The sequence below is a fragment of the Lonchura striata genome, chromosome 3 (genome assembly GCF_046129695.1).
Source record: "Lonchura striata isolate bLonStr1 chromosome 3, bLonStr1.mat, whole genome shotgun sequence".
Classification (NCBI taxonomy): domain Eukaryota; kingdom Metazoa; phylum Chordata; class Aves; order Passeriformes; family Estrildidae; genus Lonchura; species Lonchura striata.
The window spans coordinates 51,676,021-51,698,551 of record NC_134605.1 but is presented as its reverse complement, the minus strand read 5'-3'; the positions used below and the strand labels follow the sequence as shown (position 1 = coordinate 51,698,551).

Sequence of the window (22,531 nt, the reverse complement as noted above, 5' to 3'; positions counted from 1 at the left end):
GCACAACCCCTCAAGTCATTGAGGGATTAAGACTTAAATTTGAAGGGGAGCAGCTGTGTAAGTATCATTTCTTTATTTTCTCTTTCTGAGGGTCCAAGTCTCTAATCTCTCATGCTATCTCTGTCAGAGCAGGGAATAGCCAACATAGTTGGCTCATGCTGCCAGCCAGCAGGCAGCTTCCCCTGCGCCTATCAGAGACGGTCCCTGCACAGTGCACACTCAGTCCCTGCACTCTTTGCTCCTCCTGTGTCATTCTGTCCTTCCCTCCTCACTTGGTCTTCCCGTCATTCTTTCCTCAGTGGCAGGATTATAGAGCCTGTTGCTGGCGTGCCCTTGTCTGAGCTTTCTGCCCGACTTTTTTCCTCTGCTTAGATCTTCTCTTTGCTCCGGTAAGTCTGATGAATGCCTTCCTTGCTGTCACTGCTTGGTGACATGGCACAAGGGCTTTAATGTAAGCACTTCCCTTTGGGAGCGTCAATCTGCATTTTCTAGGAACAGCCCTAGGAAAGCCAGGGCACCATGTGACATCTGAGGAAAACAGGAAGGTATCCAAGTTGTTGGTGAAAGTAAGAAATTCTTGTCTTAAGAGTGATCAGAGAAATTTAAGATTACTTTGGTAGCACTTGTGTTGAATTGAGACTAGGGGCCATGCATGATCTGTTACAACAGACCAATGGTCAAGATTCAGGTGCCACATGAGAGGTGAGGCAGGAAGCTTCAAAAAGCCTCCAAGTGTGGTTCTGAGCCAAACTGCCACAAAACTTCCAAACTTTTGTTCAGTTTTGTACTAGAAAATTGCACATAAATCATAAAGCTCTTCAAATGCAGTGGGTAGCTGATACAGTTGGTTTTATCTCTGCTTTCTAAAGTAACACACAGGGCAGTGTCTATCTAGACTGTAAGAAGGTTCTTGTACTTTTCTGAAGGACGATTGGAGCTACAGTAGCAGGGGCAATTCCAGAGTTTAATGTTTGCTCCTTTGAGGTGTCACTGCAGACCAATCTGGTGTTATATGAAGATAAAAAATCAGATTTTATCAGCATGTGTTGGCTAGTGCAAATATATGTAAAGCTTTGGTTTAGAGAAATTTGTGTGTATGTGAACTTTGAGCATAAAGTGCTAAATACCATCACTCATTTTAGAAGAGCTTAAAATAGCTCCTGGCTTCAGAGCAGGTGCCATGTGTCCTTCTGCTGAATGCATGGGGATGCAAAAGCTAAATATAGACTAGTCTGTAAACCCTCTAGAAGTTCAAGCTGCAAGAAAGAAATCAGGAAGCAAATCCCATGACAAAGAAGGGGAAGCACACTGTTTATAAAAGCTAAACAAAACTCTGTGGCAGTCTTCAAAGACAAGCTAAGAAAATTGTGTTTTGATCATGCCAGGAGGGTGCCTGGGCAGCAGAGCCAGCTTCCAGCAGTGTGAGAGGTGGACCGGCACACCCCAGCACAGGAGCAGTTTTCCCAGCAGCAGTGGGATGGCTATTGCAGCTCTGCTAAATCAGTCATTGGCCCTTGCCTACTGACCTTTTACTTTGGAAATACTGACTATTTTCAAAGCACAGTGAAGGCAAATTGTGCTGTAAATGTGAAATATTGAGGGATATAGTTGCAGACAAACAAACTCATCATGTAACCAGACTGATCTGAGGCACACACCTTTTGTCTCTGGGTGCAGCTGTGGCCATGCTGTGTGCTCAGCTATGCTGAGAGTTCCATTTCTGTCCTGAGTTATCCCAAGTTCTTAATGGAGGAAGGAGAATGGAGTAGAGTCTTTCTCACAGTGGGGAGGCAGCAGCACCCTCTGGCTCTTGGGGGTGTTCCCCACTGAAGGAGAGGAGGACCACAGCTACTATTTGTAGGCAGCAACCACAAGTGTCAAGTTTCCATCCAAAACACCAGGGCCAAGAAAGGTGCTGATCTCACAGTTGTGGAACAGGTCCAGGATTTGGGAATGCAGGACAAAAAGAGTAAAAAGTAAACGATGCAATGCTCAGACTCAGTCAGACTGACCAGTCCTCCCCCTTACCATAAAACAGAGTAAGGCTGTGTTAGAAGTTCAGGTGCCTGGAGGCAACAGTAATGCTAGTAGGAGTTGCAAAACTGAAGAAGTGGCCAGTCTAAAATTGGGCAAGTCTGAAAAACCAAGGAATTCCTCTTCTGGACTCAGTCACCTAATTTTTAGGCATTACTGTGTTTAAGATAGAGTATAATATAAATACTTTGGGTCTTGCTGAAATTGGCACCAAAAGTCTTTTATGGCCTGATAAGGGAGAATTCCTTGTGTACATCAAGGTTAAGCAGGCTGGAGTACAAGGGACAGCTGGGGCCAACTGCAGTAAAAACTCCCAGCATCAAAGGCTGTCAGTAGGCAACTCTCAGATGCTGTGACTCCCTCAACATAAATTGCAGCGCTGTTGAAGCTGTTGTGCAAAACAAAGTATACAAGTCTTCACAGGCATTGTGTTTGTGCTGGAAAGCAGTTATCAGAACTCTGGTTTAGCCTGAGGAAGAACAAAATAAAACATTAGGATATTTATTTGTGTGTGTAAATATAACTGCTAATATGACCCAGCAGGTTGGCTCCTTTGGGTTAGAAGTTTATTGCTGTGTATTTCTGGGGTTCCTGCCTGCTCACCATTCTGAGCTGGTGGGTGGAAACTCAGCAGATGTGAATTGCCATGGCTTCAGACTGATTATAACTAATCCCTTTCTAGCCAGGAATGTATGTTAGGGAAGATTTCCTGCAAGGCCAGCTTGTAAACATTTGTGTCCTTGATTCTAATCATCCAGTTTCTCTTTCATTCACCCATGTTTTTCCCTTGTTACAGAGACACATAATGCCACAGTTGATTTAAAGCCTACAGTATTTGGAGACATGCTTTGTGATTCATATAAGAGGAAACCTTTAGACAGAGAGTGCTACCACATGAGTGATGAAGTTGGGAGGCAGCCAAGGGAGAGAGTCGGGTACAGAGAGAACATCAGCTTGTACTTTCTTACAAAGAGGGGAAGATAGAAAATAAATTAATATTTGGAAATGGATCATTTTGCAGTCCTGCTCTATGATGAACATATTACAAAAATAGGTATTTTGAATGGGGATATACTTTCTGAAAGTTTTATTCTGCCTAAACAAGAGCTGGTAGTCCTGGGTTTCCTACCTGATAGATTGCCAGCTGCCAATTATCTCAAATTAATGATTGCAAGAGTAAACACTAGCCTGAACATGTCAGAGATAAACACATATTTTGTGGAGTGTCTAGCTTAGCCTTTACAATATTCTTACTGACTTTGAATTAGTTGGCAGTCAATTACCTCTAGTTCAAACAGATCACAAACAGGAGGCTAACATTTGTGCTATCTGGAATTATTTACTTAAATTGCACATATGCTATCTAATTTTTCAAATCAGATTAAACTCAATATGATATCAAATCAGATTGCTATAATTTTACAATGATTTTGCAGTGATATAATGACTATGCCACAAGGAGTGAGGAAAGAATGGGACAAGATTGTATGACAGGTCTGCAAGACCAGGTCCAGATGCATTCCTGAGCCATTTCTGCTGGCAAGTTGTATCTATGGGTGGACTGCAGGGGCATGGATTTATAGCTAACAGTTTTCAAGCGCTTCCTGAACCAACTCAAAGCTTTCAATTATTTGCTTGAGAGATGATCATTCATTTGACTATCTTATCTTCAAGCCTGGTTATATAGCTAGAAAATCAGATCTTCAAAAATGTTGCCTTAGTGATGGCCATCGCTACACTTCTAAATATCACTTTGACTGGGGAGAATTTAAAAACACTGAGTCATTTATTACAGTAAATGACATATCTTTATCATATAATGCCTTTGGTCATGTTTACTGTTTTGAAAGCTGTAGAAATTTAGACACTATAGAAAACATATGTTACAGCCTGTTTGAACAGGGAACAAAATGCTTCCCAGTTAGCTCCATGTTTTCAAAATCTTTTAAAAAATAAGAAAGCAACTGCTTCAGATGCTGGAAAGAACCAATCAAGTAAGTTTTGCCCCTCTTCCCCACTGTCACCATTGTAAATCATGTTATTAAGGAAAGGAACAAAAATCAGTCTGGAACAGCAAGAGAAAGGACTCATGGCTGAAAGAGTCTGCAGTCAAGCAGTAGTGGGGGTTAGCTGCAGATCAAGGTCCATCTCTGCACCCCACACCTCTGCACTACTTCATGAGGGCAACACAGATGTGCCAGCAGCCTCTCCCTCTGAGAGGGAAGGGGCCTTCACTACTCTGAGCTTTCCTGGTGCCCAGGATGCCCTTGCTGGCAACCTCATTACCAGGTCCTGGGTAAGCCAGAGCAGGAACACTGATATGTTGGGGGCTCTGTATTTGCCTGGCTGAGTGCAGCTGCTCAAAAACCTGAGAAAACAAAAGCTTCCCTTTGCAAACTGGGAATAAATTAGCTGAAATTTAGCCCACAGAACACCATGGACAATCAAACTATGTTATGTGTGGTTGGTTTTATTTCATTGTGATTTATTCTGTAGTTTGTACTTTGTCAAAGAAGCTGTCAGCAGCATGCAGCAAGTACAAGAAGGGTGGTTTATAGCTGTTAATCTTATTCTTTGCTGTTATTGTGACAGTACCAAACCACGTCACTTGTAGATGAAGCACCATGCTGGGCTTTTCGAGGGCACAGTGCAATTTTCAGTGCACCAGTTTAATTTAAAATATTTTTTGTGATTATTGACTTAAGATGTGTCAACAGGAGAGAAACAGGAAATGAAACTAATGCAGCTCTGAAATGAAGCTGCCCATATCAGAAGACAGTGTTGCAGGTAAACAGATCAAGAAAAGTAAACATTTGGCAAATATTTTATTCAAGAAGAAAAATGGTATAAGTGACTGGGGTGTCATTTCATGTGTCATTTCTGGCAGTGGGAATAAGAGGTTTTCCTTTTTGAAGTGTTAGATTTGGGTAGGCTTTTCTCTTGAAAATTATATAATTTGCCTTTCTCTTTGCAGGCAAATCACCTTGGTTATTTATCTAAGTGTGACATATTTGTCAAGCCAGAACTAATGGATAAGCTGCCATCCCAAATTTCACACAAAATCACTCACATGCTGGCCAAGCTTTGGGAACAGCTTGATGGCAAATTCGTTATATGGTTAGTTCTATGCCTTTAAATTAACTCTCCATTTGTTTTTCTGTCAGAGGCTGCGCTAAGCATGGAGAATGACCAGTCTTCTACCTCACCTGGGCAGGACATCCAGGGGCAGAGTGGGGACAAACCTTCCCCTGGCCTGGCACCCTCTGCAGCAGTCCCCATGGTGCAGCCAGGTACCTGGCCTGAAGCAGCTGTGTGTGACATCTCAGAGGAGCTGAGCCGGCAGCTGGAGGACATCATTAAAACCTACGGGTCTGCCACAAGCCTGATGGAGAAGGAAAGCACTGATGCAGGAACTGACAAGCCTGAGAAGGGAGAGCCAAGCAGCTTGGAGGATGCAGAGTACGAAGATGGAAATGAAGAGAGTGAGAAAGAGAAGCTGGCTCCTGGGGATGCTTCCAAAGCAAAGGAGCCCAGTGGCAACAAGGAGCAGAAGCTGGAGAAGAAAATCCTGAAGGGACTGGGTAAGTATTTACATACTCACACAGCCCTTCTGCAAACACAAGTGAGAATTCCCTGGTCCTTGCTCTTTACCATGTTAAGTTCATGGTATGGATGATAGAGACTTCCAGCTACCACTGAAAATTACAGTGACCATTACAACTTTTCTATAACTGATAATTATTTTTGGCACTACCCAACATGTAGGCTACATCAGATATTAGTTATTAAAAAAAAAAATTTGTATCACACAACACTGATGTACTAGTAGGCCACCCACATTGGCTAGCCAAAGCTGTCAGCCCAATGACACACTGCACAAAGTCACTTAGAAGGAAAACCTAGCCTACCTTAGTGGATGTTTTCTTCTCCTGTCTGCTCAGATATGACTACTCACTGGTCACAACAGCAATAAGGGTGCTACTGTTTGGCATGGGGACCTGCAGAATAAATTTACTGTTATGACCAGTTTATTTTTCATTTAGTAAACCCCTGGACTCACCATATAATATATATGAAATAAGCCAATGCATTTGTTCTCTAACACTTCAGCCCTGGTAGGGCTGTGAGCTGAGCTAGAAAGAAGTCTCAGCAAGTTTTTGAATACATGTACTTTCTGCTGGGAAGCCACTAGAGAGCAGTGTAGTTACATGCCAATCTAATATAGATGTAAATTATTCCTACATTTAACTCCAGCCAATCTTCGAGCCTGTCCTTTGCAAGACAACCCAAACCCAAATGCAGACTAAGCCTGTAAATGAATCATTACAGGACATTCTTACAGACAATGGACTAAGCATAAGACACAGCATGCATTTTTTTCCTCAAAATTTATTTGAATGTCCAGAAAAAAATTCCTCAATTTTTACTGCCTTGGCTTTGGTGCTGTTACTGCTACCTCAGTAGTTCAGTGAAAACCCTACCAACACACAGTTCTCCATCTGCCCTTGTAACAGTTCACACCAGGATTTTATTTTAGCTCATTTCCACTTATTTATGCTGATGCTGTAAAGAGAATTTCCTGTGAAATAAAGGATTTTCTCCAGAGACAGTTCTCCTGAACTGCACTAGAATAGAAGTAGAAAATATCCAGCCCAAAGCAGAAAGCAAATTTTATCTCACAGTCTCAGGAAAGAGGAGCATTTGGAAAAGCATGTCCAAGCCCCTGGGACCACAGGAAACCTTAACTCCAGGGTTGTCAGGGATACTTTGTATTTGATGAACAAGCACTGTTCAAGCTCCAGCTCATACCTGGGGCTGAAATGAAAACCAAGAGGTATCAGAGGAGAAGCAATACCTAAATGGCTGTGCAGTGATTTAGCTTTGCACTCCCAGGGAGTTATTAGACTCCCTCTGGAATACAGGCTTTCTCCACCAAGCCAGGGAACTGATTTACACGAGTATCACGTAGCCCAGACCTGGCTGGCAGCACCTACCACTCTCTGATTGTTTACTGCCACGCCATAGTCTTTATATCTGACTTAATATTCCTGATGTCTTGTGAGGGTTGGTCAGCAAAGGAGATAAATACACCAGACTTGATCCACTTTCACTTGAAAAGAGAGCTGTTCCTGAGCCTTTGGGGTCCAGGCCCTTTCTGTCCTAGTTCAGTCAAATGTGCCATGTGTCTGACCTAATCATATTGCAAAAACATTGAATGAAAATCAGATTTCACAGGACAAAAGCATTTCACAGACAATGCTTTTGTTAGAAAAAAGCACATTACTGAGGTCTGAAATGGAGAAAAGTTCTAGCATGTTTGTTTTCAAAGAAAATCTCAGAAATTTGTAGCAAAAATTATTCCATTTCTTCCAAAATACCTCATTTCACCCTGTGTTTTTACAGATCCATGCATCAAACAATCAATTTCGTAACAGTACATCAACTACAAACTACCTCTAGCATCAAATCTCTGCTTCCTCTTTTTCTAAGGAAAAGAAGCCACCCTACTGATGCAAAATTTGAATAAGCTGAATACTCCAGAAGAGAAGCTGGACCTGTTGTTTAAGAAGTATGCTGAGCTGGTGAGTACAATGCTGGCTCTTTTCTGTACAAACTGCCTGCACAAAAAGGTATAAAAAGTACATGACATGCAGCATGGTCAAACCTCACATACCATTAGTGTCTGTCCTGATAAGTGAATCCTAATACAGTTGTCATATAATTATGGGTCAGATAATTATGGGTAAAAAAGAGAAAAAAAAGTAAAAAGAGTGGAAAATAAGATTAGGGCCAGAAAGATGATGAGGCAGAATATTTGTACTTAAAGGCAAATCTACCAGACTGACCCATAGTGGAGACTGGTGTCTAGACTCCTGCCTTTACCTCCAGCAGCAGTTTTGCATGTTCTTGTTGTGGGTATTGTTTTAACTTATACATTGATGATTTAATCAAAATGAAAATAATACTTAGTATTATTAGGATTTAGTATAAAACTTCCTGTATTAGGAAGCAGAAAATAGACAAGTGAGACTAATCATAAGAGAATCCACAGCACAATGAAGAGTCAAAGCCCCTGCCACCATAATGTCACTCCTATAACAATGCCACCTACCTGACTGTCCTTTCCACACTTAAGATGGGTTATTTTCAGATGAAGGGATATTTTCCTTTGTAGTCAAAGGACTGTATGACCGTAAGCTGTGGAAATCTTACAAATGACAGCATTTTACACTTTCTGGAGTGCTGAAAAATGTGCAAAGCAGAACATTGACTTTTTAATTGGTTTTATGCACAGATGTGTCCATGTCTCATCATAATGTGAAGCGAAATTTTGCTTTCCATTTTTCATGTAAATTCATCTGATTTCATAAATTGGGTTCAGGCTGTTCATAGTTTATCTCATGCTTAGAGGGACTTCATGCTCATGGATTAACTGAAATAGGTCTTCTTCCTCTATAACATACTCTCTACTGCATTCAGATGGCATTGCAGCACTGTATAAGACAGGGGCTGTATTGCCAGTAGCCCATGCAGGAGAAAGGTGCTGAAACAAAAGTACTGAGCACTTGTTTCTGACATACTGTGCAATGTCACTGAAATAAATCAATCCTTAAATACAACAAAAACCTTGTTGGAGACAGCCTTACCCTGCTCACTCGAAGCGGCTGAGGGGCGTATGGTGATTAATGGCTTGTCAGCAGTTGGCTGTAGCTGTGACCGCTCTCCCTGCTCCCTCCTGTCCATCCCCTCCCACACACTCCGGATCATGTCTTGCTTTTGCTGAGTTGTTTTCCAGCCAGATCAGCTCCCTGGTCTGGTGAGCCGTGTGGTGACACAAACACTTGCTGCAGCACAGCTCAGGGGAAGGTGTAGCCGTGTGATGGAGCTGGGTGCTTGGCAGTGCTTCCCCCACTTCAAGTAGTGCTGGGGCTGGCTGTAGCTGAAGAGGCCACCCAGCAAGGTTATTGCCCTGCCAGCCCATGCCCTGGCACAGTCTGTACAACTGTGGGTACACAGCAGGCCAGAGCATGGGCTTGTGAAGGTAGAAGCCACACCAGAGGGGATGGGGAAGTGGGAGGGGAATTTGGGCACGAGTCTGCCACGCTACTCGCCAACAGAGAACATCTCATTCACTAAACCCAGTGTGTTGGGTTAGTAAAGCAGACTGTGGTGTACAACAGCTTTTGCTTACAAACAGCTGTTGCAGAATTGTTTATGACTGAATTATTTTCAGAGGTCCTGTGAGTCTCACAAGTGCTGGGTGCAAGAACAATATGCTAAAAAATAAAGACAAGCTCTGACATTGTCTACAGTGGGATCAAGATAAAACTTTTCTTTCCTAAATTGACTGTTTATTTCTCTAGGACAGTTTTCAAAAATCAAAACTGCTTTATTTGCAGTTAATTTTAGCTTCTATTTAATTAATTACTCTTAAAAATTTATCACTGGGGATGCTTTTGGCATTTCTATTTACCAGTGCCTTTTTCATTGCAAAAGTAAGACCGTGTCTTAGAAATTTCTGAGAACTTTGAGGTATAAGTTTCCGATGCAAGTAATATTAATGGAAAAAGCAATGGAAAAGCAAAAAAATGAATGGAAGACTTCTTATATCATGATTAAGACCAACTTTATTCTAAGCCCCCTATCTCAAGCACAGTTTGAGTGAATCATGAAATTTGGATAAATCATTATCCACTGAGCACAGGCTGTGCATGCCAAATGTGAAGCAAAAAGAACACTTTTTATGTTTTTCAGCAGAAAGGGGAAGGGGACAAAAACAAACTTATGAAGGAAAAATATCATTTTACATTATTCATTAATTCTGTAATCATTAATTACAGAAAATAAATTTCTTTTCCTACAATACTAGAAAGATTATTTCAGCTAGTGCAGCTTGATTAGATGCAAAAGCCCATATTGTGATCCACAGGAGCAAAAATAGACAATACACATGTTAAAAGTTGGACATAAACCGTAAATATACTCCAAGCTGGTGAGAGCATTGTTTTGTGGTACACTTAGCTGTGATTTGATCAATAATACATAGATCTCTCTACTGTAAGCATAAATTACTGAATATCTGCATAAAACAGATGAAAGTGTAAAATATGATGCTGTTGACTATCTTGTTTGAGCTGCACATCATTCCCCAGTGGTCACAGACTTTCCCAGTCATACTGGGGTTAATTAGTACATGTGGTACCATATTATTAGATAACGTAGTCCTAACAGCAACTTATTATTAAGGTTCGTATATATTTAAATTCACGTGCTACTGTTTTTCAATCAGAAAATATTTTGACTTCAGAAATACCTTGCAATGTATGCACATCTGTGATACAGTGAGGAGGTGAAAGACTTCTTTGACCTCACTGTTAGGGTATTAATTTACAGTACAGAAATTTTTTTCCAAATATCCAGTGATAGACATGCATCAAAAAAAATAACCAGACTGTGCTAATAGTAATTATGTTGCTGGTCCTCTTTTCCCCCTCCAAATACACCCCCCTCCCTACCAGCCTCCTAGGGAAGGCAGTAGTCATGCACCCACAGAACATCAGGCTCCCAGGGGAACATCAGGACTGTCTGTGTTACCTCCATGAATTATATGGAGACAAAGAGCCCAAAAAAGGTCTGATGCACCATGTCCCAGCCTCACTGATGACAGAACCTTCAGAAACACAACTGAGAGATGCTCTCACATGGTCTCCTATGAATCAGAGGAGACTGGCAAGAGGAGGTGCCGCATTTGGTGTCATTTTGGTAAACTCTACTCAAAGAGAATTCTCCTCCATCAGTAACAAAGTCCCCCCATGAACAGCATTCCTCATTTCCAGCACCTCTTCTGTTGTTTTATCCAGCAGGTTCCTGGATATTTAGGAAACTGCTTCTTTTTCCTGGTAACTGAAAAATAAAATAGAATGAGCAACTGCTGTATCACCTCATGATCTCAAGAAATCTCACCACATAAAGCACTACTGACTGCTCTAGTTCCAACTGTTGAAAAAAAATAAAAACCTCACAGATATCCTTCAAAGAAATTCAAACCAAAAAAGGAAGAGCTAAAATGGCGTGACAAGAATGTTAAAAATTATATTTACCTGCCCACACTATAGCACACTTTGGACTGTTGCAGCAAGCAGGCTTGGGAATCTCCAGGTTCCTCTCTCCTATCACATTAGTGCTGGTAAATATAAAATATTTTATAAGAAGATAAAAAAGTGTGAAGAATTTCCCCAAACCAAAAGTGCTCACTTTATTTTCTTTTCTATCCCTCTTTGTTTCATTTTAATCAATGCTTCCCTGTTTTAATCCCTGTTTTGCCCAGCTTGAAGAACATCGTGCTGAGCAGAAAAAGCTGAAGTATCTACAGAAGAGACAGGCTCAGATCACCAAGGAGAAGGACCAGCTGCAGAGTGAGCACAGCCGAGCCATCCTCGCTCGCAGCAAGCTTGAGAGCCTGTGCCGAGAGCTCCAGAGGCACAACAAGAACCTCAAGGTGAGTGGGAGCCTTATCACAGCACCCAGCAGTGAGGGAAAAGATGATGCTGACACCTTGCCATCTCCCTCTAGTACCAAATCAAAGGGACTTCTGCATCTGCACATGCAATATGTAATAATTATATATATGCTCTAATCTTGAGGTCCATTTACACCAAGACCCCTTTGTTTCTCATTTGGAAATATCCCAGCTCTTTGGGACATTGGGTTTGCCCACACTAGCTCTAAGCCCTACTTGCATTATTCGGGAGCTCCGTGCAGAGGAGAGCAGTGGGGCTAACAGATCACGTCCCTCAAAGTGCAGATGCAAATGCACGTGCATGGACAGAAGCACAGGAACACCAGCTTTGCTCCAGTGGACTTACAGGAGGCTGGTGGGTGTTTTCATGTAATTCGAGCACTTGGACTTTTTCAATTGATTCATGAGGGTCGGTCAATCAGGACATTTGCCTAAAGACACCAAATGTCAAGACAGGAAGAATGGTAACATTATTTGTGGAAGTTGTTTTCATTATGAGACTCAGTTAAAAGAGAAAATTTTCAGGAGTGTCAAAATGCTGGGATACATACACCATGTCTGCCAATTGCTTGGTACATCACACCATTTAAATGTGAAATTTATAATATGATTATACTCCTTGAAAAATGTATGTTCAAGAAGAATATTTCTGTTGTGATCATCCTTTTTTCCTGAGTACGTGTTAGTTATGGTGTTGGTATTAGTATACAAAAGGCCTCTGCTTTGATCTGTTCAAGCCTTTTCTTTATGGGGATATAGTTATGTAGAGAATTACACATAGGAATTGTCAGCAGCAAGAATTCCACCTGCTATAACCTCTATTACTGGTAATGCATTTTCATTCATTTCCACTAGCTCAGGAGTGGGCCTTCAGGGTCTTGCTCTGTCTTTTACTGTGTGCTGGTAAGAATACAGCTAGGAGAGAGAATAGTCACATGTTCACTCAAACTGTGCCCTAATAGAAAGATAAAAGCAGTTTAACACATAGAGAAGCTAGAAGTAAATCTCTCTGTGCTCAGTTATAGTCATGCAGAACTGGTAGTGAAAATTAAATTTGTGCCTGTCATTTGTATTAGACCTAGCTATTCCTCAATATTGATCCATAGTGATTTACCAGGCCATGTGTGGGTAAAATCTTTCAAAAGAAATACAAGCCAGTTTTAAAGTGAATTAAGGATACAGTGTACAGTGCTTTGCATAGCTTTAACTGATACTCCTAAGCAAATCATATTGGTGGAACAAATCAGTGAAGACTGGAGCATTTAGAAAAACTAATTATATTTGGAAAAGATATTTGGAACAAATTTTGTTGAATTCCTCTTACAGTTTCCCAGCTACTTTATGCTTATTAATCTTCCTACTAGAGAGCATGATTTTTCCATTCTCGTTGTATATAAATACTTCCTTACATATTTTGTCTTTACAACTAGGAAAGTCCCTTTTCAACATCTTTTTACCCGTTGGACTGCTTTACTTTGTGAATACGTTCTTTAAATAAACCTATATATTTCAGGGTCAGTTCTTATTTTTATCATGTATCTTTGCCGGGTGAGCCAGGGAAGATACCCAGGATGATCTGGTATTAGGAAGAAGTGTTCAAATTTTCATAATTTCTTTCTGAGAATTTGGAGACCTTTTAAGAAACCCAGAATACTATCTTTCCTCTGATTCCCATGCAATCAGTATGCAAAAAAAACCCAAAATCAAGTAAAGACATTAAGATAAAATACACTTACAGAATGCATGAGAAATAAAGTAATAAAGGCATTAATTATCTTTATCCAGTTTTGTCTCTCTAAGAATTTTAGTACAGTTCTTGGAATATTTGCCTTTATGCTTTATGCTCCTGGAAATCTGTGAATGTTCAGAAATTCATGTTCTATTTATTTAAATGAGTGCATTTTTCTTTCACTTATGACTGTACTGAGAGGGCACAAAATCAGAAAATCCATCAAATGGTATTTTTAAAATCTTATGCTTAAATATTTTTTGTTGTTGTTTTAGCAGGACAAAGATTCATAAATTTTAGTGCTTGCGATTAGCAGTTAGATTATGTTTCAAAATGTGGAAAATAGAATCTAGTAGTTTGTGTCATTTCAATAGCAAAGGAGAAAGCTGACCTGCCCAGATCAGAAACCCCCTCTGACTTACCATGTGGTACATTATATGCACATCATGTAATGTAAATGTCATCTTCACTCATCTGGTGTGTGGAATTCCCATTAACTGCAGATCCGTGTAGCCAAGTGGTGATGAATATGCAATGCAGAGATGCATTGAAAATCCACATAGAAGAAAAATTTCTGGTTAGTAGTGGATACCAGCCTCAAATTCTCACTTACATACAGTCCAGCTTTTCTGATTATTTCCTTGCAGTTATGTAGATGTTTAATTCTCCCTCCAAGAAAAGCAGAATAAAGGTTTGCAAAATAGCAGAATGTGCTCCCACTGCAATAGAGAGCAGCTCTGCTAAGAGCAAAAGCAACTCATTTCTCTGCACGGAGTCCATGTTCTGCCAATTATCTGGCAGTTTGGTAGCTACTTAGCATCTTGTAGTGACAAGAACAGCTCGGGTCCCTTGTCCTTCCTGCCACCAGGCATTAAGCAATGACTTTCATACAAATGTCACAAAAGTCAACAGCTTCAGTTATGGGCTCAGCTCCAAATTGGCTCAGACTGTGCCTGGGAATGAAGAGCTCAGTTCAGTGAAAAGAGGATTTCTCAGTCATATCATCTTGGCTGATACGGTTTCAGCAGACCAATAGTCTTCTGGAACTGCCCCAGAGAGGCACAAGAACAATTCAGCATCAATCACACTCTTCTGTTTGCAAATGATCTCATATTCCTGCACTAAATCCCAAACTGCAAAGTATCCTGTATTAATTTTAACAAGGCTTTACTCAATGCATTCTTACACTCTTGGCAGCAAAACATAAGAGCAAAAGCAGTATTACACTAGGACAAGAACATATGTTTGAAAGGGTAAACATGGAGTGCAAAGGTTCAGAAAAGGGCAGAGAAAAGAGAACAATAGTTCTCTTTTGTTATCTTTAGTTAGTTTATGGATGGTCTTTGCTCAGTGCTGTAGCCATACTGTTCTACTGCTCAGCCAGTTCCCTTTACCCCTATCCACCATTAATCTGTGACTGAGATCTCAAGGACTTAACAAATGAGGGCCTCTGAGGAGCTCCCCAGGACACACACCAGCCCTCATCCCCAAGCAAATATCCTTCTCAAGTATATATTTCTCCAAAGCAGAACAGAGAAATCCTGCATCCTGCAAATAAATGCTTGCTGGTTCAGTGTCTTTACCATTAATCTCTATATTGTCTCTGTGCTCTGTATTGTATCATTTTTCTACCTCAGAAGAACAGGAAATAAGATCTTCTGAGTAACACGTATGCAGAGGGTTGGGTTTTTTACATTTGCGTGATTGGTAGTCTCAGGATGTCTCGTTTCACCTTGTAACAGAACTGTTTGGTGTGACATGCACAATCCACTTTATTTGGTTTATATTCATACGGACTTATTACTCTGGAGAGCTTTAAATCATGGTAGTGATGTGTTATAAGGCTACCTGCGTTATAACAATGAAATGTTTTTGAGGAAGGATGTTTTGAAGCCATAGAAAGAGGACTTCAGACATGCAAGCTCAATTTCTCACTCTGACTTCTGGAAGTGAAGCACCTGCGCTCTTCTGCCTGCTCAGGGCTGTACCTATGTAATGGAGGGGCATGAGGAGTTTTTTTTAAACAGTGTATTAGAGATAAAATGGAATTCTGACTTAATCAAAACTACCTAGGAATTCAGGTCAAATTTGGAAAAAGTTTCAAATAAAAATAAAAATAATAACATTGTTTGTAAACACACCCTTTCAAAAGAAAATTAAATGTTTCCTTTTGGGAATGGTAAAGCAATAGATTTAGAACATCTTCTGAGCAGCATTTTTAACTCTACTTTGGAAGATCATTCTTCTGCTAAAATGATTTAAACAAAAAATATCTACAAATAACTCAATTGCTGGTCAAGCAAAATGTTTCAAAATCATTCTCATCAACTGAGAAAAAAAAATTTGAAGACCTTCTCTTTCATCTTTCTGCAAATTTTGTGTGTCTAATTTCCAAGCCAGGTACTGAACCAGGACCCAACTCCCAAGTCATTTGCACAGTTCCACATTAAATTTTTCCTTCCTATTAGGAGAGAGAGTCCTTCTGGGTTCACACTTTGTATTACTCCTTATGAATACACACACAGGTTCTTGTGTGAACTGCAGAGCACAGCAGGGCTCTGTCCACCAGGGTATTATTAATTTCTGTGCACTAGGGTATTATTAATGGCTCCATTGCCTTCCTCCCATCATCCAAGGTGTTGGCCTCCCTATCACTCCCCAGACAGCAAAAGGACAAACACGCCCTCCCTTGAACAGCAGCTGTCCTAGATCAGGCTCGTGTTGTGCATGCTAAGCAGAAATTGGGTCATTTGGTATTCACCTTACTTTATGAGCAGGGCCTGAATCAACACCTGCTATGTCACATTCATGATACAAATTATACCTTATTAGAGTCAGCTAAGGCTTTATTCAAATATATTTATAGAAAATATCCATATGCAGTGTTAGCAGAGATTTTAATGCAAATTACTATGCTAGTTGAAACCTTATTAGAGTATGCAGTTTGCATGCTGTAGAGTGAATTTTTAACACGGTCCTGGCCTGATTTGTAGCTACAGCAGATATGGTCTAGCAATTCTATATCAGGATTACATTCCCCAGAAGGGCACACTGCCCCGGAAGAAAACGAAGGAATAAAAATTTTCTGCATTACTGGATCCAAAGCAGTGAATCCAGGTTCTTTCTGCATTGTCTTTTGTATGAACAAATCTAAAATAGAACTTCAACAATAGGGAAAAAATTAAATCTGAATATCTGCTTTGATTCTGTGGGAAACAACTTTAAAGCTTTCCTTGAATTCACTAACTAGTAAATTAGTGCAAATGCTCATGTCAGCTAAAAAGTTAGGGAAGGAAAATTGAAGAATTGGAAGGAATTCTTCAGCAAATGATGGATTTCTCTTAAAAATTTGAATCCCAAAGGCCATGAATTTGAGATTCCTTTTTAAAAACAAGGCATTGTAAAAGGTGATTTTTTTTTTAATTCAGTCAAAGAAAATTTTGATTAAAAGAGATTTTGACTGTTTCCACTAAATACCTTTTTCAAAAAAAAAAAAAAAAAAAGCTGTGATGCAGTATCATGAATCAAGATATGGATGTATGTCCTCTCCTTCAGGCTTGCTTTGACCTAAAGCTCTGTTCTACATCCATCTTTATAAATGCAAATTCTTAGTTCCCTAATTTCTTCGGGCCACTGTGTAATTTGCTCTGTAAATTTAGAATCATGCCTAATGCTGGAGCAGATGAAAGCAAGAAAATCTCCAAAGAGGAAGGCAAATACGTATAATTCTTCAAAGGGAAGCCTTATGCTACTCTGAAACAGTATTTTTCAGGAACTGCTTATTATGCCTCTCACTTACTGTGTTCTCTCCCATTTAACAACAGGAGGAAACAATCCAGCGGGCACGGGAGGAAGATGAGAAGAGAAAAGAAATAACTAATCACTTCCAGAGCACACTGAGTGAAATCCAGGCTCAGATCGAGCAGCAAAGCGAGAGGAACATGAAGCTCTGCCAGGAGAACACGGAGCTGGCGGAGAAGCTGAAGAGCATCATTGACCAGTACGAGCTGCGGGAAGAGGTGAGCGGTGCCCTGGCTGCGGCTGGGGCGGGCAGCACACCGGCTGTCCCAGGGGAAGCAGGAAGCACTGCCAGCAGCCTGCCCATCACTCGGCTGTCTCACAGGGTAGAGCCCACCATACTTTTCCCTCTGAGCAGCACTGTGCCTGCAGAAAGCCCTCCGGTCTCTGCCTGCGGCAGCCAGGGTAGCCTTGCCGCTATGGGGGAAGGCGCTGAGGCACCCAAGCAGCCAGACGTGCCAGCTGTGTGCTGAGCTGCCCCAACCTGTTACAGCTCTCCCAAATCCCTGGGGACCTCCCCCAGCATCCCTTTCCTCCTTCCCACTAAGCTCCCATTGAGTATATCCCAGCTCCCTTTCCTTTAGACAGCCTGTTCTGCAGGTGACAACCAATATATTTTGTTGCCTCCAGAAGCAAGTTGCTGAGAAGGGCTCTGATGTAAACTATTTGACTCTTTCCCAAAGCATAAATTTAGGATGACAGATAAAGGAGACCCTTTGAATTGAAATAGATTCTTTCTTTTTTTTTTTTTTAATTTTGACACCAGAAAAAAATCCCCCAGTAAAATCCCAAACTACCATTTTTAAAAATTTTATTTTAAATATCAACAAATATCACAATGGGTCTTTTTATAGTTTCTAAGTACATTTACTGTGAGCCTCAGTGCAATCAGACAATATTATCATACTGAATAAAACATAAGTTATCTGTCTTTACACTCTGGAATGACGGATACAATACCTGCTTCTCCAAATCTGTTGAATCATGTATGAATTCCTATACTGAATGAAGGAAATGTATACTCTTGTCTTGTGGTGTCTATGAGAAGAAAAAGTAAACCAGAAGGACACATGCAGAATAATTGCTCCTATGAATTTTATCTAAATTAATTAAGAGGCAAGAAGGCTATCAGCAATATTTATCTCCTGAAAGTCACCATGAAGACAGACATTTTACAAGCTAGAGGAGGCTTCTGGTTTCTTTGGTCTTATCTCCAGATCCCCACTCATGTCCTGTCACCCAGGCCCTCCATTATGCAGGTGTGTCCAGAACAAAGGGGATGTGCTGGTCATGTATTTATGGCAGAGGATGTAATGAGCTGTGCATGCTCCCAAATACTGCAGATGCAATGTGTCTACACCATCATCCACATTCTGACTCAGATGCAATGGCCATTTAACAGCTAAAAAAAAAGTGTGTTCCCCAGCATATTTATCATCGATGAGCAATTTTTTGATCTTCAGTCATACTAGATTGTACTGATGACTGTATGTATAGACCATAGAACTGGCAAAGATGCTAAGGCTTTTTCTTTTTCTTACAATAAATCAAAATTGGTAATGTACACCAGTTTCCCTTCCCATGGTAATTCTGACACAATTTATTCTTATCAGTGCTGTAACTTTTAAGTAATTGCAGTAGGTTGAGTGTCTTCTTGTTTTGCAATGATTTTGTCTTTTAAGTGTTCCAGTAAATAGCTGTACATGTACAAGCATGAAGGTCTATGTAGATAATTAAACCTGCACATTCAGCAAAATTTATTTTTTTACAGCACCTTGACAAAATATTTAAGCATAGAGAACTTCAACAGAAACTGGTGGATGCCAAGTTGGAACAGTCTCAGGAAATGATGAAGGAAGCCGAGGAGCGACACCAGAAAGAGAAGGAATATGTATGTACCTATCCTTCTAATGTGTCTGTCTTTTATTTAGCTTTAGGCAAAAACAAGCTCTGCATGCTATTTCACTAACATATTCAGGTCCAATCTGGGGTACAGTAGCTGAGAAGTTTTTGTAGCTACCATTAGGGCTCAGTGCAAAGGAACAGCCTCTGAAGGGCTGCTTTCTTTGGCATTTACAGTTTTAAAGGCATGCTGCAGAGCAGTGGGTTAGAGCCCACTGCTTCAGCTAACTCACTGTTACTGTGCAGTTGTTGCATCGTGATATTGGGTCAGGTGGTGCCTTTGGTTTTCTGTTGTCTCTGGTACTTGATACTCCATCTCCCCACACAATGAATGCACACATCTAAACCATCAGAGAGGAGACCAAGAATATGGGATTGAAGTGAAATGGCTGAAGGCTGCTATTCCCCCAGGTTCCAAGGCTCCCCAGGCATCCTGCCGTGGATGCACTTTTGCCACTTGCTCTTACAAAGCCTCCCCTTCACTGTTTCCCTCCCTGCACTGGTTTGCCAGTGCCTCTTTCAGGCAGGCAGGGTCTGGATCCATTTAGCAGCTTTGTCTGCTCTTCCTCCCTTTCTGGAGGTGGGGACATCTCTAGCAGGGGGACAGGGAAAAGCAGGAGGGATGTCCTCTGCAGGCACAGCTGGGATGGAAGGAGGGCACTCCTCCATCTGTAGTCTCACACATTTTGTGACTCAATCAGACTAAAATTAATTTTCTCAGACTGCCTGGTATTTTCACAGCAATCTTCACATTTACAAAGGATCGGAGTTCAACGCAGGCGCGTGATCCCTCTTCTCAGTGGAGGCAGCAGCTCTCAGAGGGAGTGACAGGCTCTCATTAGCCGGAAGAAAGCTTTAGTTTTCACCAGTCCTCCAGCTAACCCAGGAGCAGCATGAGAGATTTCTACAAAGAGAGGACATTTATCCCTTCCCCATGTCTGGAAACAGATATATTAGGACAAGCATGGCACTAACAGGGATCTTAAAATACTCAAAATAGATGAAAATATGGGGCTCTAAGACTTGCCATTAGAGCACAGGGAAAACACAGCATACATCTCTTACCAAAACCAACCCATAAGAGCATTTATCCTCTTTCTCTGCACTTACCTTGCAGCTGGAACACCTACTCCTGCTCAGCTTTACTTCTTGCTAAAGAGTGAGGGTGAAAACGAGGTGGGGCTTCTCTGTGCAAATCTGCATATCACTGCATGACAATTTGTAGTCCAGCTGACTTATTCTCCTTCACTCTGAAACCTACATAAAGCCAAACCCCAAAATTTCATTCATGACCATTGATTCTTGGCAGATTTAAACTCCAGAAATCTCCAGATGTCTAAGAAATAACTTACAGTGGCAAAGAAAATATGGGCTTACTTTACTGATGTCACTGGGAGTTCTGCTAATGAGTACCAGATTTCAAATACTGAGGAGGGAAAGAAAAACTCAGAACAGGAGATATAAAAGACCAGGCATTGGCTCTGTGGAAAACTGGCATATACAGCCTTGTGTCAATGATCTTTCATGCTGCATCTCTCAGAACATGAATTTTGGTGCTGCTTGTCATCTGTGACTGTCCCTGCTTTAGCCAAAACTTCTTTGTATGTATTATCCAGAACTGGTAAGCACAAATTTGGTGTTTTCATTTCTTTTAAAGCACTGAAAGTAATCACTGTCTACAACTGGGAGAGGAAGATTTTCTTTTGGACTTTGCTGTGTGTAAGAAATAACAGATTTGAAAACAAGCTACAAAACCTTTACACAATGGGTGTATAATGGTATGCACAGTGTACAAAGAATATTTTTCCCATCATCCAAATAAATGCTTAAAAATCCTATCCTTGAGGTAGGCTGGTGATGTATGGCTAACATCACCTCCAAGCAACGTAGATTTAGCTGCAGAAATTAAGGCCAAAAGCCATGCAATGAGTCAAGGCATAATTAGGCATGTCACGATTCATCACAGGTAGCCCAGCACCCAGAGAGCTGGCCTACACTTGGCTCCCACCTCCCTCCTATTGATGTGCTCTTAGTCCCACCCACCCAGCTATTGTGCTAGTGTCTGCGGGAGTAATGTATACACATGTGTGTATGAAATCAACGTGCTTTTGATGGAGTTCTCTCACTTGGCCCTAAATCTCTCCAGCTCAGTAATGTGCAAAGTTAGAACAGCTTTCAGAACCTTTCTATCCATAGGATTTTGTCATCCCTGTGCATGATCTTTGCTGCAGGATTTTGCAAGTGTTCTTAAATGAAAATTATTGTATGCTTTTATCTATTTGATTACTCTTTGAAGGCTCACTTTGATGCCTTCCCATGCACTTCTTCCATGCAGGAATCTTCACCCCTGTGCAAAACTTCTTTACCTCAGACAGTGAGAGACGTTCCCTCTTGCAGAACCTGTACACTTCAAAAGGAGGTCATCTCATTCCTTGCACAATTCATTCTACACATACATCAAATAATGCAATTCCCTATTGAAGCAGCAGTGGTTCCTAATATGTGGTTTCCACAAAGGGAAAACTTTACCTAAGGATGCAATTTTATCACCATCCAACAACTGGTCAGCACTACATCATTGGAATTTACAGAGTCTGACAGCAAAAAGAGAAGCTTAATTTTCACTAAGCCAGCCCCTGTGACTGTCTGAGCCTCCAGCAGCTATCATAGCTCTAATAATAGAGTGTGGCATCACCACCCTTCACTAAAGTGCTGCTCTGTAAACACCACATGCAATATTTATTCATTTCTGGATACTTCAGCCTCCTTGTTACCACTTCATAGTCTATTAATAAATGTATCAGTTCTGATTCATTTTCTCCCAGCTTGGTGTTTGGAGATGACCTCAGGCTGCATAAGAACGTGTGCTAATTTGAGCAAGCCTCTCTGTGGCTTGCTTCCATTACAGCAGGGTTTATTAACACTTGGATTTTTGCTGACTGCAGAAGTTATGCAGGTCAATAAGAGAGAGGGATTTCATTAAGAGGCAAAAGAAGCAACTTTTCTTTGTCTTCTCTGTCCATCTGTTGTGCTGTGTCCAAAGACATGGTGCAAGAGGTGGGACCTTTTCATTATTCCAGTCACACTGGGTATGGAGGTAACCCTAGCTGAGATTAAAGCAATTCAGATAAAAGTCCAGTTCTTAGAAGTAATGACTGGCCTAGGGACTGGGTAGCTCTGAAGGCTTTCAAAGCACTTTTCATTAAATCATTCAAGCCTTATAAATTCTAAAAGACACTCTAAAAAAGTAGATATCAAAGAAAGGTGAAACCTAAAAATCCAGATTTCATGCAAACTTTTAAAAAATAGTTTGGGTTTTTTTGTTTTTTTTTGGTACATGTAAAGCGTACCCTTTTCTGGGAAAATAAATGCACAAATCAATGCTCATTTAACCCGTACCAATTCTTATTACTGGCCATGGCATATCCTTTTTGAAATTTCAATCAACAAGATCTGAATTAAAAAACTTGATTTATCTCCATGGAATCAAACATTAAATTAAATTCTCAAAATAAATATTAAGAAGCAGGTATAATACAAGTACAACA

At 40.7% G+C, this 22,531-nt stretch overlaps 1 protein-coding gene across 1 annotated transcript in view; it reads left to right on the top strand.

Moving 5' to 3' along the window:
- Nucleotides 1-214: 214 nt before the first annotated feature.
- TXLNB (taxilin beta) overlaps nt 215-22,531 on the top strand; it is a 34,702-nt gene continuing 12,385 nt past the window's right edge. The window contains exons 1-6 of the mRNA XM_021553067.2: nt 215-389; nt 5,199-5,615; nt 7,525-7,616; nt 11,363-11,533; nt 17,108-17,302; nt 18,853-18,972. Coding sequence (XP_021408742.2) covers nt 5,213-5,615; nt 7,525-7,616; nt 11,363-11,533; nt 17,108-17,302; nt 18,853-18,972 — 981 coding nt within the window. The 5' untranslated portion in view covers nt 215-389; nt 5,199-5,212. The remainder of the gene's footprint in view (nt 390-5,198; nt 5,616-7,524; nt 7,617-11,362; nt 11,534-17,107; nt 17,303-18,852; nt 18,973-22,531) is intronic.